This window comes from Podarcis vaucheri, assembly GCF_965113315.1.
Source record: "Podarcis vaucheri genome assembly, chromosome: 12".
NCBI lineage: Eukaryota > Metazoa > Chordata > Lepidosauria > Squamata > Lacertidae > Podarcis > Podarcis vaucheri.
This window is the reverse complement of record NC_138750.1, coordinates 62,139,496-62,153,289: the sequence shown is the minus strand read 5'-3', so window position 1 is coordinate 62,153,289 and position 13,794 is coordinate 62,139,496. Positions and strand designations below refer to the sequence as shown.

The following is a 13,794-nucleotide window of genomic DNA, read 5'->3' as shown; positions in this document are numbered from 1 at the left end:
TTAACCGTGGGCTTGCATGCAGCAGAACTTCCTTCCATCCACCCTGAAATAATAATAATAATTATTAATATCATTAATTTATTTATACCCCGCCCTTCCTGGTTCAGAAAACCGGGCTCAGGGCGGCTAACAACCAATTTAAAACACTTAACTGATGCAACAAAAACAGCATAAAATGCAGTATAAAACGTGAATAATAATAATAAATAATAATAATAAATTTTATTTATATCCCGCCCTCCCCAGCCGGAGCCGGGCTCAGGGCGGCTAACAACAATAAAACAATACAAAAGTACAACATAAACAACATTCTAAAATCATTCATTATAAAAATTAATTAATTAATTAATTAATTAATTAATTCAAGCCACTAGCAACCATTGGGCCAGAGCTCTGCGAAGATTGCCGAGGGAGGGAGTCAGGCTGTGCCCTGGCCAAAGGCCTGGTGGAACAGCTCTGTCTTGCAGGCCCTGCGGAAAGATGTCAAGTCCCGCAGGGCCCTAGTCTCTTGTGACAGAGTGTTCCACCAGATCGGAGCCACAGCCGAAAAAGCCCTGGCTCTAGTTGAGGCCAGCCTAACTTCTCTGTGGCCTGGGACCTTCAAGATGTTTTTATTTGAAGACCGTAGGTTTCTCTGTGGGGCATACCAGGAGAGGCGGTCCCGTAGGTACGAGGGTCCTAGGCCATATAGGGCTTTAAAGGTTAAAACCAGCACCTTAAACCTGATCCTGTACTCCACCGGGAGCCAGTGCAGCTGGTATAGCACCGGGTGAATGTGATCTCGCAGCGAAGACCTCGTAAGGAGTCTCGCTGCAGCATTCTGCACCCGCTGGAGTTTCTGGGTCAGTCTCAAGGGCAGCCCCACATAGAGCGAGTTACAATAATCCAGTCTGGAGGTGACCGTCGCGTGGATCACAGTGGCTAGGTCAGGGCGAGAGAGGTAAGGAGCCAACTGCTTAGCTTGGCGGAGATGAAAAAATGCCACCTTTGTTATAGCTGTAATCTGCGCCTCCATAGAGAGGGAGGTATCGAAGATTACACCCAAACTCTTAACGGACGGTGCTGGCACTAATTGTGCCCCCGCAAGAGATGGGAGTTGCCCCCCCAATCCCATATCGCCCCGTCCCAGCCACAGGACCTCTGTCTTCGAAGGATTTAGCTTCAACCGGCTCCCACGTAACCATCCAGCCACAGCTTCCAAACATCTGGTCAGTGTGTCTGGGGCCGAGTCACGATGGCCATCCATCAACAGATAGAGTTGGGTGTCATCGGCATACTGATGACAACGCAGCCCAAAACTCCGAACAAGCTGGGCGAGGGGGCGCATAAAGATGTTGAAAAGCATCGGGGAGAGTATCGCGCCCTGAGGTACTCCACACACCAAGGAGTGGCGCGATGACAATTCCCCCCCAAGCGCCACCCTCTGTCCCCGACCAGAGAGAAACGAGCGCAGCCATTGAAGGACTGTGCCCTGGATCCCCACGTCGGTAAGGCGGTGGTCCAAAAGTTCGTGATCGACCATGTCGAAAGCTGCTGATAGATCTAGAAGAATCAGCAGCCCCGACCCGCCTCGATCCAGCTGTCTACGAAGATCATCTGTTAGGGCGACCAGAGCCGTCTCGGTCCCATGACCAGCGCGGAAGCCGGACTGGAATGGATCCAGAGCCAATAACAACAAATTCAAAAATCAATTTAGGGGGAAAATCCATCCAATAAACATTAGATGATCCCCAGGGCTAGCTGGCTAAATTAGTCCTATTTGGGCCAGCGAGGAGACCAGGGGAGAATTATCTGTGGGATCCCAGACCGGGTAATCTTCATAAAAAGGGGGAGGAGGAGTGAAGGAAGGAAGGGGAATAAAAGATCGGGCTAAGTTCAAATTAAAAGCCAGGCGGAATAGCTCTGTCTTACAGGCCCTGCGGAAGGAAGTTAAATCCTGCAGGGCCCTGGTCTCATGGGACAGAGCATTCCACCAGGTTGGAGCCACCACTGAGAAGGCCCTGGCCCTGGTGGAGGATAGTCTGACTTCCTTAGGGCCTGGGACCTCTAAACTATGATTATTCATGGACCTTAAGGAAATCTTCCAGCCCTCAGCCTCATTGGATGCCCACGAGTTGTAGCCTGTCCCAGGTCTCTGTTCTTCTTCTTCATGTTCAACTCTGCTGCCTGCCGGTCGGGTTGGGGCTGCAAGCGCAGGCCTGCTCACCCTGCATAACCCCACTTAGCATCTGGAGGATGGGAAGGAGGGAGAGCTCCTGCGCTGCTTCAAGGTTACGGCTTTGTATCCCAGCTCCTGGCTCTCCTCTCTTTCCCCTCCTGGGTCTGAGCAGGCCAGCTCCCTAATGAGCGGTTAATTGCTGTTTTGCAAAAGTGCCATCAGTAATTACCAAGGAGTGCTTTGCACTGTCTGGCAAGACCTGTGGGGGTGGGGTGGGGGCCATGGGAGGGGGAGAGCAAAGGTAGTTGCCAGCAGCTTCTGGGCAATGAATCCACTTTGAGCTCTTCCCTTACTTCTTCAGTAGAACAACTCCAAAATATGGGGCTTTTTTGCATGTCATGGGCATCTCCGTTTTTCGCCAAGGCAACGCCATTTGTGGTTATTGCCGCTGGGAATGACTGCATCCCAGGCACCGTGAAACAAAAGTCTCCCGGTGGTATCCTGTTGGGAAGGTGCAAAATGAGAGAGTGGGTTTGCATCAAACAAAAAAACTGGCCCCCTCTCTCCCCCCCTCTCTGAGAATCCCAGCTGACCTCTCACTTCTGGCTGCGATGAGCCATTTTTCAAAGCTCCCTGTCCTGGCAGAATCTAATAATCACCACCCAAGCTGCAGGCACCCAAGTCTTTTAGACCCAATGCACTTTCTGTAGCAGTGGCTATGCAGATGCCTCCCTCTTGAGGGAGGCTGGGTCCCTCCGCTTTGCGCTCAGCGCCTGGCAGCCAGAGATAGACTCTTCCTGGATATGGAGGTTCTGCTACTTAGCACAAAGGCCGTTTGCGTGCCGCGATTTTGTAGGAGGTCCAAAAACCCAGGGTGCGATATCTTCCACACAAAAATGCAAAATTTTGAGGGTGCCTCTACGTGAATCTTGCTTTAGAAGCTGGTTTCTAGCCATTGTGGACCCAATTCAATGGACTACTGCAATGTGCTCTACGTGGGGCTACCTTTGAAGGTGACCTGGAAACTGCACTTAATCCAGAATGCGGCAACTAGACTGGTGACTGGGAGTGGCCGCCGGGACCACATAACCCCGGTCCAGAGAGATTTGCATTGGCTCCCAGTAAGTTTCCGAGCACAATTCAAAGTGTTGGTGCTGACCTTGAAAGCCCTAAATGGCCTCAAAGGCCCAGTAGACCTGAAGGAGCGTCTCCACCCCCATCATTCAGCCCAGACACTGAGGTCCAGCTCTAAAGGCCTTCTGGCGGTTCACTCATTGCGAGAAGCGAAGTTACAGGGAACCAAGCAGAGGGCCTTCTCGGTGGTGGCCCCCACCCTGTGGAACACCCTCCCTTCAGATGTGAAGGAAATAAGCAGCTATCTTATCTTTAAAAGACATCTGAAGGCAGCCCCTGTTTAGGGAAGTTTATAGAATCTTTATAGAATTCCTTCAAATCGTAAAAAGTTCATCTTTTCAAATCATCTTTAGTCTCAAAGTCTCTGTACTTTGTACAGTGGAAGACAAGCTTTGTGTATTTAACAATGAATGAAAGATTTTGAATGAATGTATATAAATGAAAATATCAAATGCTGTGGAACAGTGTTCATGTAATAATGTAGTCGCAGCATTTGACATTTTCATTTACATACATTCATTCGAGATAAGGTGGGTTTATGAAGCAATTCTATATCCACCCACCACGCTGATGAAGAATTCTACGAAATAGTAGTCAATATCCGGAATCACTGTTCAGTGTTAGACATCGTTGTTGAATACACAACGCTTCACAGCTTCTCTTCCACCGTACAAAGTCTGGTACCTCGCTTCATTTAAAGATTTCCAGAGACTTTGAGACGAAAGATTTCATTTCAAACTTTTTATGATTTGAAGGAATTCTATAAAGATTGTTTATTACGTATGTTTATGGTCATTGTGTTGCCTAGACATTGCTCTGGAACGGGACGCTCCTTCATAGCTGTCAACGTTTCCCTTTTTTTTTTTAAGGGAAATTCCCCTATTCCGAATAGGATTCCTTGCGAGAAAAGGGAAAAGTTGACAGCTATTCGCCCCTTCTCTCTAGGGCCTTGACATCCACGCTGGGTTTCTGTGTTGTGTGATTCAGCTGGGTACCGTCCAGGCAGGGCGGGGGTCTCCAGTGCTTAATATGTGCAGAGATGGGTCCCTGGCGTCTTAGCAACAACACATTGGTTGGGGGGGAGGAAGGACGGAGCCTGGGAACTGCCCCCACCCCTCTTCCCGAGCGCCCCTTTCTGCCAGAGGTCATGGGAGCGCCTTGCATTCCTATGCACTGCGTTTTCTTTTGCAAATGAGCTTGGTTTCGCCCCCCTTTAAAAAAAAACCAAAACCGCCTGAGTGCGCAGCCACAATGCCCCCCCTTTCTTCCCTCCAGCTCCCTTAAAGAGCTTTGCGGGGGGGGCACTGAGCAGCTGGCGCTCTGCATGGGGCGCCTGAGCTTGGCAACAGCAGATGGCCGTATTGTCCACCGGGTGGGGAGGGGGGTGGCTTTGTATGGCAGGGTGGGGGTCTTCGAAGGGAAAGATTCCCTCCATCGGCATCTTGGGGGAGGCCAGAGGTCATCTGAGAGCGGGGGGGGCAGCGTTGGTGAGAAGCAACACAATTCCCTTTGGGGAGATACGCAGCGTGGCGCAAAAAGGCGGTGGATCGCGTCTTCCTGCCGCCAAGCGCACCGCACCCCCCTTGCGAATGAGGCCGTGGAATCATAAAATGGTTGAATTGCAAAGGGACCCTGAGGGGGCATCTAGTCCAACCCCCCCTGAAATGCAGGAACCGCAGCACTTTTGCTCCACCATTGGAATGTGGCCCCCAGAAGGTTATATGGGAGAGAATGTGGCCCTTGAGCTTTCCACAGTTGTTAACTGGCATGTGTTTCTCACTTTCCTGTATAACTTAGCTTAGATAATTTATTCCGGTCGGAGAGCAGCTTATAAAACACACTTGAGGGTACAGTCACAGAAGGAAAACAAACAATTAAAACCATGTACAACAATAAATTTAAAATTTATAAATGCGATTAGCGTATAGACACTTTCAGATAAACTACCACAGAGAGATGACCCAGAGTCACCCATGGAACTGAGTTTGGGGATTTTCTTAACGAACTCGTTTGGGTCGGGGGATGGTCTGCGCCTACAGATGTGTACACAGAATCTGGCGCCCATCTGGGTCTTACGATCTTCGCATAACAGGAAAAGGTCAAACTTTCCCCCTGTATCTTTTCTACTGCACAACTTTATGTCTTTTTGTTGCAATTTTTAAAATTGTTTTTTAATTGTTTTGATTTGTTTTAATTGTTGCTGTGATTTTTTAAAAACGAATCGGCAATCGATCAATTCATTATCGAAGAGGGTTTTCTGCCCCCGGTGTTATTGTCATAAGAAATGATGAGCAATATGTCATCATTAATATTATTCCAGCTCCACAATAAGAAAAATAAAAAGATGGATGGTCGCAGGGATGCCACAACATTGTCGGTCCCTTCTGACTCTGTGGATTCTGTGAATGTTAATCGTTTTAAGCAAGAATGAGGCAAAAATCAGTTTTAAGCAAAAATCAGTCAGGAGGTTTAGGCAGGAAACTTTCCTCCTGGGAGGTTTCTCCTCCGCAAGTGCAAATTTGGCCGGAGATTGCTGCGTGAAAGGCACTCTGCAACTGCTCAGAGGCAACCTCTTCCCAGCGCTTCACCTGTTCTGGTGGTGAACCATTGCTCTGCAAAGTGAGTGTGGGTGACCTCTGGTTTTTCCCATGGAAAAAGTTGTGGAACGAACGGCTAGATTGCTTCATTTTAGGAGAAGGCTTGGGGGGGGGTAGGGGAGTATAGCTGGGTGTGCAGAAGAGAGAGTGGTTGCAGAAGCTGCCCTCTGTTTGTGCAACTCTATGCCATTTACGTATAATAATAATAATAATAATAATAATAATAATAATAATAATAATTTATTATTTATAACCTGCCCATCTGGCTGGGTTTCCCCAGCCACTCTGGACGGCTTCCAACTGAATATTAAAAACAGTACAGCATCAGACATGAAAAACTTCCCTAAACAGGGCCGCCTTCAGTTGTCTTTTAAAAGTAAAATATTTATTGCCTTGACATCTGCTGGGAGGGTGTTCCACAGGGCGGGCGCCACCACCGAGAAGGCCCTCTGCCTGGTTTCCTGTAACCTCGCTTCTCGCAGCGAGGGAACCGCCAGAAGGCCCTCGGAGCTGGAACCTCAGTGTCTGGGCTGAACGATGGGGGTGGAGACGCTCCTTCAGGTATACAGAATTGAGGCCATTTAGGGCTTTCAGGGTCAGCACCAACACTTTGAATTGTGCTCGGAAACGTACTGGGAGCCGTAACTGTGTTTGAACAGCGTAGCAGGCACTCAAAGTTCCCTGGAAATATTGCTATGGTTTGTTGCCGGCTCGACTGTCGAGTTGTGTCCTGCCTTTGTTGAGAGTCCTACATTGCGGAGATGGGGGGTTGGCCTGGATGACCTTTGGGTTCCCTTCCAAATCTGCGATGACTCTTTCTGACCTCCGGATTCTCTCCTTTCTTTCCTCTCTCTGCTTCTTGTTTGTTTCCCCTCTTCTCCTCCTCCCCGCCGCCGGCAGATACCGAACCCCCTCTGAGCTCCACAACGACAACTTCTCGCTGTCCACAATTGCGGAGGGCTCGCACCCAAATGTAAGGAAATTTTGTGACACCCCCTCCAACCTCTCCCCTCATGCTCGTGCATTGGCTTACTATGATAACATTATCTGTCAGGTAACTCGTCTTCTTCACGTCTCCCCCCCTTGCTGCATGCCTCCTGCCCCCCACCCTCGTCTCCCGCCCCACTGCCTGCCCCAGAGCATGCTCAGACCAACACCAGCGAGAGAAATTGCCGGTGCCTGCAATGGGGGAATAGTCGGGGGGGGGGGTCTGGCTGCCCCCAACCAGAGATAACTCCAAAACAGCCCCACAGAACCTAGGGATCAAGATAGACTGCCCCTGCAGCTGGAGGTTCCATACGGATGTCGGAAGAGCTAGTGGCTCAGTACAGGTGAAACTCGAAAAATTAGAATATCGTGGAAAGTTCCTTGATTTCCGTAATTCAACTTAAAAGGTGAAACTAATATATGATATCGACTCATGACATGCAAAGCGAGATATGCTTCTACTTCTCAGAGGTCCAAATCTTGCTCGATTTGCAATCCTTGTTTTGCTGATTTCCTTGAATATTCTAATTTCTGAGATGGTTAATTTGGGGTTTTCATAAACTGTGCGTTATCGCAATGATAACAAATCAAGGCTTGACATATCTCGCTTTGCATGTCATGAGTCTATCTCATATATCAGTTTCACCTTTCAAGTTGAATTGTGGAAATCAAGGAACTTTTCCATGATAATTCAAATTTTTTGAGTTTCACCTGTAGGTTCCTCCAGGAAACACCCTGGCAGGAACCCCGTAAGTTCCTAAGAAGTGGCCAGTTATCCCACTGGCACGGTGGGACTCCCACAAGGCAGGGACCTGAGTTCGATACTTGCACACTCCCCCCTTGTGAATCCAGACAGCTGGATGTGTTTGAAAGCACCCTTTTTCTGTGGATTTATCTAGTCCCCGTTGGTGGGTGTCACTGTCTCCTGCGGAAGGGAGTTCCCTAGTTTAATGGCACACTGCGTGTGAAAATTCTGCCCTTTCCAACACTCAGCTTCCTTGAATGCCCACAATCTTCCATTATGAGAGAGGGATGGGGAAAAATTATTCCTCCTCTATGCACACTGGATAAATTTCTGCCACATCCTCCGTTATACTTGCCTTTCCCCTTCCAAGCTGAAAATGCAACCTTTCCCCTCGTAGGGAGTTGCTGCAACCCGCTGATCATTTTCTGCATAATATATCCTTTTAAAGGGACGCGGGTGGCGCTGTGGGTTAAACCAATGAGCCTAGGACTTGCCGATCAGAAGGTTGGTGGTTCAAATCCCCATGACAGGGTGAGCTCCCGTTGCTCGGTCCCTGCTCCTGCCAACCTAGCAGTTCGAAAGCACGTCAAGTGCAAGTAGATAAATAGGTACCACTCCGACGGGAAGGTAAATGGCGTTTCCGTGCGCTGCTCTGATTCGCCAGAAGCGGCTTAGTCCTGCTGGCCAAATGACCCGGAAGCTGTACGCTGGCTCCCTTGGCAAGTAAAGCGAGATGAGTGCTGCAACCCCAGAGTCATCCGCGACTGGACCTAACAGTCAGGGGTCCCTTTACCTTTACCTTTATATCCTTTTAAAAAGGGCAGCTCTCTGCCCCCCTCTAGTGGTGGGGCCAATCCATGCAGGAGTTGTTCCGCTGTTCCCCCACATGGCTGCATTTCTCTGCACCCTCTCTGTTCATCTGGTGCACTGAGCCTGCCTGCTTGCCTAACCCTCTTTTCCAGGGCCTTTTGGAAAGTCAACCACATTTGCATAAAATGCACTTTTATCCAGATTTTTAAAAAGACAACTATACAAATTAATGCTGCAATTCTATATGCCTTTACCTGAAAGTCAGCCAGTCAGAAAAATGACCGCCAAACATGCCCCGCTGGATGTCCAGTAGCTTTGGGGCAGCCGCGTAGAATTGAAATATCGTAAGGGACCCTCAGCGGTCATCTAGTCCAGCCCCGCTGCAGAGGAGGAATCGCGGCCAAATATTTCGAGAAGCAGGAAACGATGAAGGTCTTGTGCCTTTCAGCAAATGAACTGTTTGGCCTGGTGACGCGCATGATTAGCGATTGGGGGCGGTGTTGTCGAATGTGGCCCCCAAAATCTCTCGATCCGGCCCTTGGGACTGTCAAGCCTGCAGCCTGCTGTTGCTTGCCTGAGCGATGCTTCCCCAATGAATGTGCTCCCTGCCCCTCCTTCCCTTCCATGTTTCTCCCCCCCCCGGCCTCCCTTGTGTCCATCCTCACGGGGGCTTGCACCCTGCTTGTCTGCGTGCCGACAACCACATGCCCACACCCACGTCTGGCCACGGGGGTCTTGGGGTGGGGGCACGAGGCTGCTATGCGCTTGCTGCTTCCTCTCTCCAGTGCTGCCTGTGGGGGGCGGTGGGGGAGGGGAGATGGGGACGCCACAGAGCATGTGCAGAGAGCATCAGGGACACTCTGGAGGTGTCAACAGACAGACCTCAGCTGGGGGTTTCCGGGTATTTATTTCATTATTTTTGTGTGCTTATTTATTGTAGGCATTTAATATTCCGCCCTTCATTAAAAAGCACACACACACATACACACACATCTCTGAGGACTTTTCAATCCAGATGTATAGATAGACAGACAGACAGACAGACAGATAGATGATAGATGGATGGATGGATGGATAGATAGATAGATAGATAGATAGATAGATAGATAGATAGATGATACAGACAGACAGATAGACAGACAGATATAGATAGATGATAGATATAGATAGATAGACAGACAGATATATATGGATGGATAGATGAATGGATAGACAGACAGACAGATAGATACTGTTTTTAACACTTGATTGGGAGCTGCCCAGAGTGGCTGGGGAAACTCAGCCAGATGGACGGGGTATAAATAAATAATAATAATAATAATAATAATAATAATAATAATAATAATAATAATTATTATTATTATTATTATTATTATTATTATTATTATTATTGACAGACAGACAGATAGATAGACAGACAGACAGATATAGATAGATGATAGATATAGATAGACAGACAGATATACTGTAAATAGATAGATATAGATATAGATAGATAGACAGAAACACAGACATATATATATAGGGAGAGAGAGAGAGAAATTAATGCCACAATCCTATGTGCATTTGCCAGGGAGTTGCTGCTGGCTCATGTAGCAGGAGGTCCCAATCCATGATCCACCAGCTTTCTCTCATATATATATATATATATATTTGCTTTCGTAGATTTTCACGGGTACAGGAATGCAGGTTTTGGTGTCTTCGGGTGTCTTCCCGTGTAAGAGTCGGGGTGTCTGGGTGACGTTTCGACGAGGTCTCACACCACACCCCTCAACAGTATTTATAGGAACTCAAATACCAGACTCTGCTCTGTTCCAGTAACAAGAAGCCGAAAGCACCAGCCTGAAGATGACGAGTGAGACCTCGTCGAAACGTCGCCCAGACACCCCGACTCTTACACGGGAAGACTCCCGAAGACACCAAAACCTGCATATATATATATATATATATATATATATATATATATATATATATATATTTGCTTTCGTAGATTTTCACGGGTACAGGAATGCAGGTTTTGGTGTCTTCGGGTGTCTTCCCGTGTAAGAGTCGGGGTGTCTGGGCGACGTTTCGACGAGGTCTCACTCGTCATCTTCAGGCTGGTGCTTCTTGTTACTTAACAAGAAGCCGAAAGCACCAGCCTGAAGATGACGAGTGAGACCTCGTCGAAACGTCGCCCAGACACCCCGACTCTTACACGGGAAGACACCCGAAGACACCAAAACCTGCATATATATATATATATATATATATATGGCTTTTTAATTGTATTTCGGTTTGAATCCTGTGGTATTCAAACTGCGCTACAATAAAAACGCAGCATATACGAAATGTCGTCTGCATGGACTTTCACACGCAGTGCGCCATTAAACCAGGGAACTCCCTTCCGCAGGAGGCAGCAATGCCCGCCAACCTGAACAGTGCGCTTCTGCGCATGCGCGTGTGGCGAAACCCAGAAATATATCCTTCCAGGGTTGCCGCATTCTCAACCCGGAAGTTACGTTCCAAGAGTCCACTGTATTAATATATACACTGCTTATCTGCCAAGCTGGCTCCCGAAGGGATTTTACAACTATGAAATCCGTCACAAAATCCAAACAGAATTAAAACGTCCAGGAACAATGCCGTTGGAGAATTAAAGCATCCTTATTTAAAATGCGGGACGCGGGTGGCGCTGTGGGTTAAACCACAGAGCCTAGGACTTGCCGATCAGAAGGTCGGCGGTTCGAATCCCCGCGACGGGGTGAGCTCCTGTTGCTCGGTCCCTGCTCCTGCCAACCTAGCAGTTCAAAAGCACGTCAAAGTGCAAGTAGATCAATAGGTACCGCTCCAGTGGGAAGGTAAACGGCGTTTCCGTGCGCTGCTCTGGTTCGCCAGAAGCGGCTTAGTCATGCTGGCCACATGACCCGGAAGCTGTACACTGACTCCCTCGGCCAATAAAGCGAGATGAGCGCCGCAACCCCAGAGTTGGCCACGACTGGACCTAATGGTCAGGGGTCCCTTTACCTTTACCTTTATTTAAAATGCACAGTAACCCAGGTTAAAAAAATTAAATGTATTTGAGACCAGCACCCTGGTACTCTAAACTATCCTGGAGTTAATTGCCAGAATCCCGATGCTGTCCTCAGAAGGGTAGCTGATACCACGTTGTTATGTTTGCTTTTTACTACATTTCTATAGTCGCCCCACGTAACCGGAGTCTTCTGACTGGATCAGGGAGGAGAAAACCTAGAAACCTTAAACTGCAGCTTGAGGCAAGGGAAAACCGTTGCAATTTAACGAAAGAACTTGAAACTTAAAACCTAGGGCTTAAAATTTGATTTAAAACTGGGAGGAGTGGCAGTTGAATTGGTTAAAAAGGCACGGACCGGCAGAAAGATCTTCGCTCAGCGCATTCCAGATTAGGGTACCTGTGTGGATCTCTCTGTGTGGAGATCTGTTCCGTAGCCAGGAGCACAGTCAGGCCATTGGTCCAGCTAGCTACTTCCCACACTGACTGGCAGCTGTCGTCCATCAACTCCGAAGGGCAGCTTTCCCAGCCCTAACTGGAGGTGCCTTTTGGGACTAAATCTTGGATTCAAAGGAGGTGCTCTCCCAGTGAGCTAGGGTGAGGCATTTCCAAAGTAAAGGAAGGATTGAACTCTGATTAATAAGAATACACACAGAGGCTTGAACCAGCAAGGCTCTGGGAAGGGTGCGTATAATAATCTCTCCCTCCACCCCCTGGCTCAGGTCGTTTTATTCACAAAAGAACTTTTTACAGAGTGTTCGTAAGAACCCATCAGATTTCTTCTAAGCATTTCAACAAACCCCATGTGGGGACAAAGTTAAACTACCAAAACTAATTAAGCATGGGGTAAATAAAACAGAACTACAAAGGAGTGCATTTGGCAACCCCAGGAAGTGATAAACAAGCAATATACATGATAAGGACAGCGATCTTTATCAGCTTCAGGTGAGATCTGTTTCCTGGCCCTAAGATTAACGTATCAGAAAAGCTACATCAAAGAAACTGCCCACTGTCTTTGATCACCCAGGATGCCTGCCTGGCGAACCAACTGGCAGTGTCCATGACTGGTCAAGCAAGAGAAATGGAACAGGGATGCAGAGGCGTGGATTGATCAGAAATCCTATCAAAATAGTTCAAACCCAGTCAACGCAATGCTTTCATTGCTGACACAGATGGCTTACTCTATATTTGTTAGAATTCCTCATAGCAATCCCACCTGATCACTACACTAGGGCCCGGCTCCAAAAACAAGATTCTAGCCCTCATGGAGGTCTGGTTTGAATGAGAACCCCAAAAGCTGCCTTATTACCCAGTCGGGGCATGGATCCATCCAATTCATTATTGTCTGCGCTGATTGACTCTCCGGGATCAGGGGCACGGATCTTGCTGAATCCCTGGGGATTAAGCCCAGGGGGCTGGAATGGAAGACCTCACGGGTCCCTCCCAGCTCTACAGTTGTACGATTCAGGAGCTTGTGATTTTTTACCTCGAAGCATAGGATTCAGCCAGCTAGCGGCCTTTGCGCCAGGATCCGACTCCAAGCTTCCCCCGTCCGTGCTAGGCCTTCCTAGTTGAGATCTCTGTTGCCATCGCCGCTTCCAGCGCTGACTCCCTTTTCTCTCTCACGCTTCCTTGCTCCCTCCCTTCCCGACCACCACCCCCCAATTTAGGACGACCCCAATGCCCCCCACAAGCTTCAAGACCCCTTGAAGTCCTGCCTGAAAGACGAGGAGTCCTTCAACATCCAGAACTCCATGTCGCCCAAACTGGACAACGGCAAAGGGGAACCGGACGACTCGGAGGTGAATTGCTTGCAGAACAACCTGACATGAGAGCCCAGAAGAAGAGAAAGAAAGGAGAGAAAGAAAGAAAGAGAGAGAGAAAGAGAGAGGAAATGAGGAGGGAGGGGGGAAACGGAAATAAGGCGGAATAAAACATTTAAGAGCACGAGGGTTGCCCCTTCTTTGTACAAAGCTCATTTCTCGTAATCGTTCATTCTCTTTGCTTTCCCCTTCCCCAACAACTTCATAGCATGCTTTGATGTGTTTTTGTACAGCGGGAAAAACAAGGGTAATAATAAAGAATACACAAGAAGACGAAACTCTTCCTCTATCAAGTGTGTCCCCCCCCCCCATGAATTGTGTGTGTTGGGTTGTGTGTTCCGTTGCCGTCTGTATAATGCCTGGGTTAGCCTCACTCCTGACTCTTTCCCCCCCCCTTCCCCTCCGTCCTTCCCAAATCTCCCCCCTCACTGCTGTGATTTCTAAACCTTTGCTGTGACTCGACTGACTTTTTTTTGTATTTTACCCAGCCTTTTTTGGAGAAACGAGTTTGAAAATGTGAAAAAAATTAA

At 48.3% G+C, this 13,794-nt stretch overlaps 1 protein-coding gene across 2 annotated transcripts in view; it reads left to right on the top strand.

Moving 5' to 3' along the window:
* The window catches only part of CSPG5 (chondroitin sulfate proteoglycan 5), a 28,572-nt gene extending 15,241 nt beyond the window's left edge, over window positions 1–13,331 (top strand). The window contains exons 4-5 of one of the 2 annotated variants that reach the window (XM_082192331.1): window positions 6,790–6,943; window positions 13,112–13,331. In XM_082192331.1, the coding sequence (XP_082048457.1) occupies window positions 6,790–6,943; window positions 13,112–13,273 (316 nt within the window). In that variant the 3' untranslated portion in view covers window positions 13,274–13,331. The remainder of the gene's footprint in view (window positions 1–6,789; window positions 6,944–13,111) is intronic. The other variant, XM_082192332.1, reaches the window with a different exon arrangement.
* Window positions 13,332–13,794: the final 463 nt, after the last annotated feature.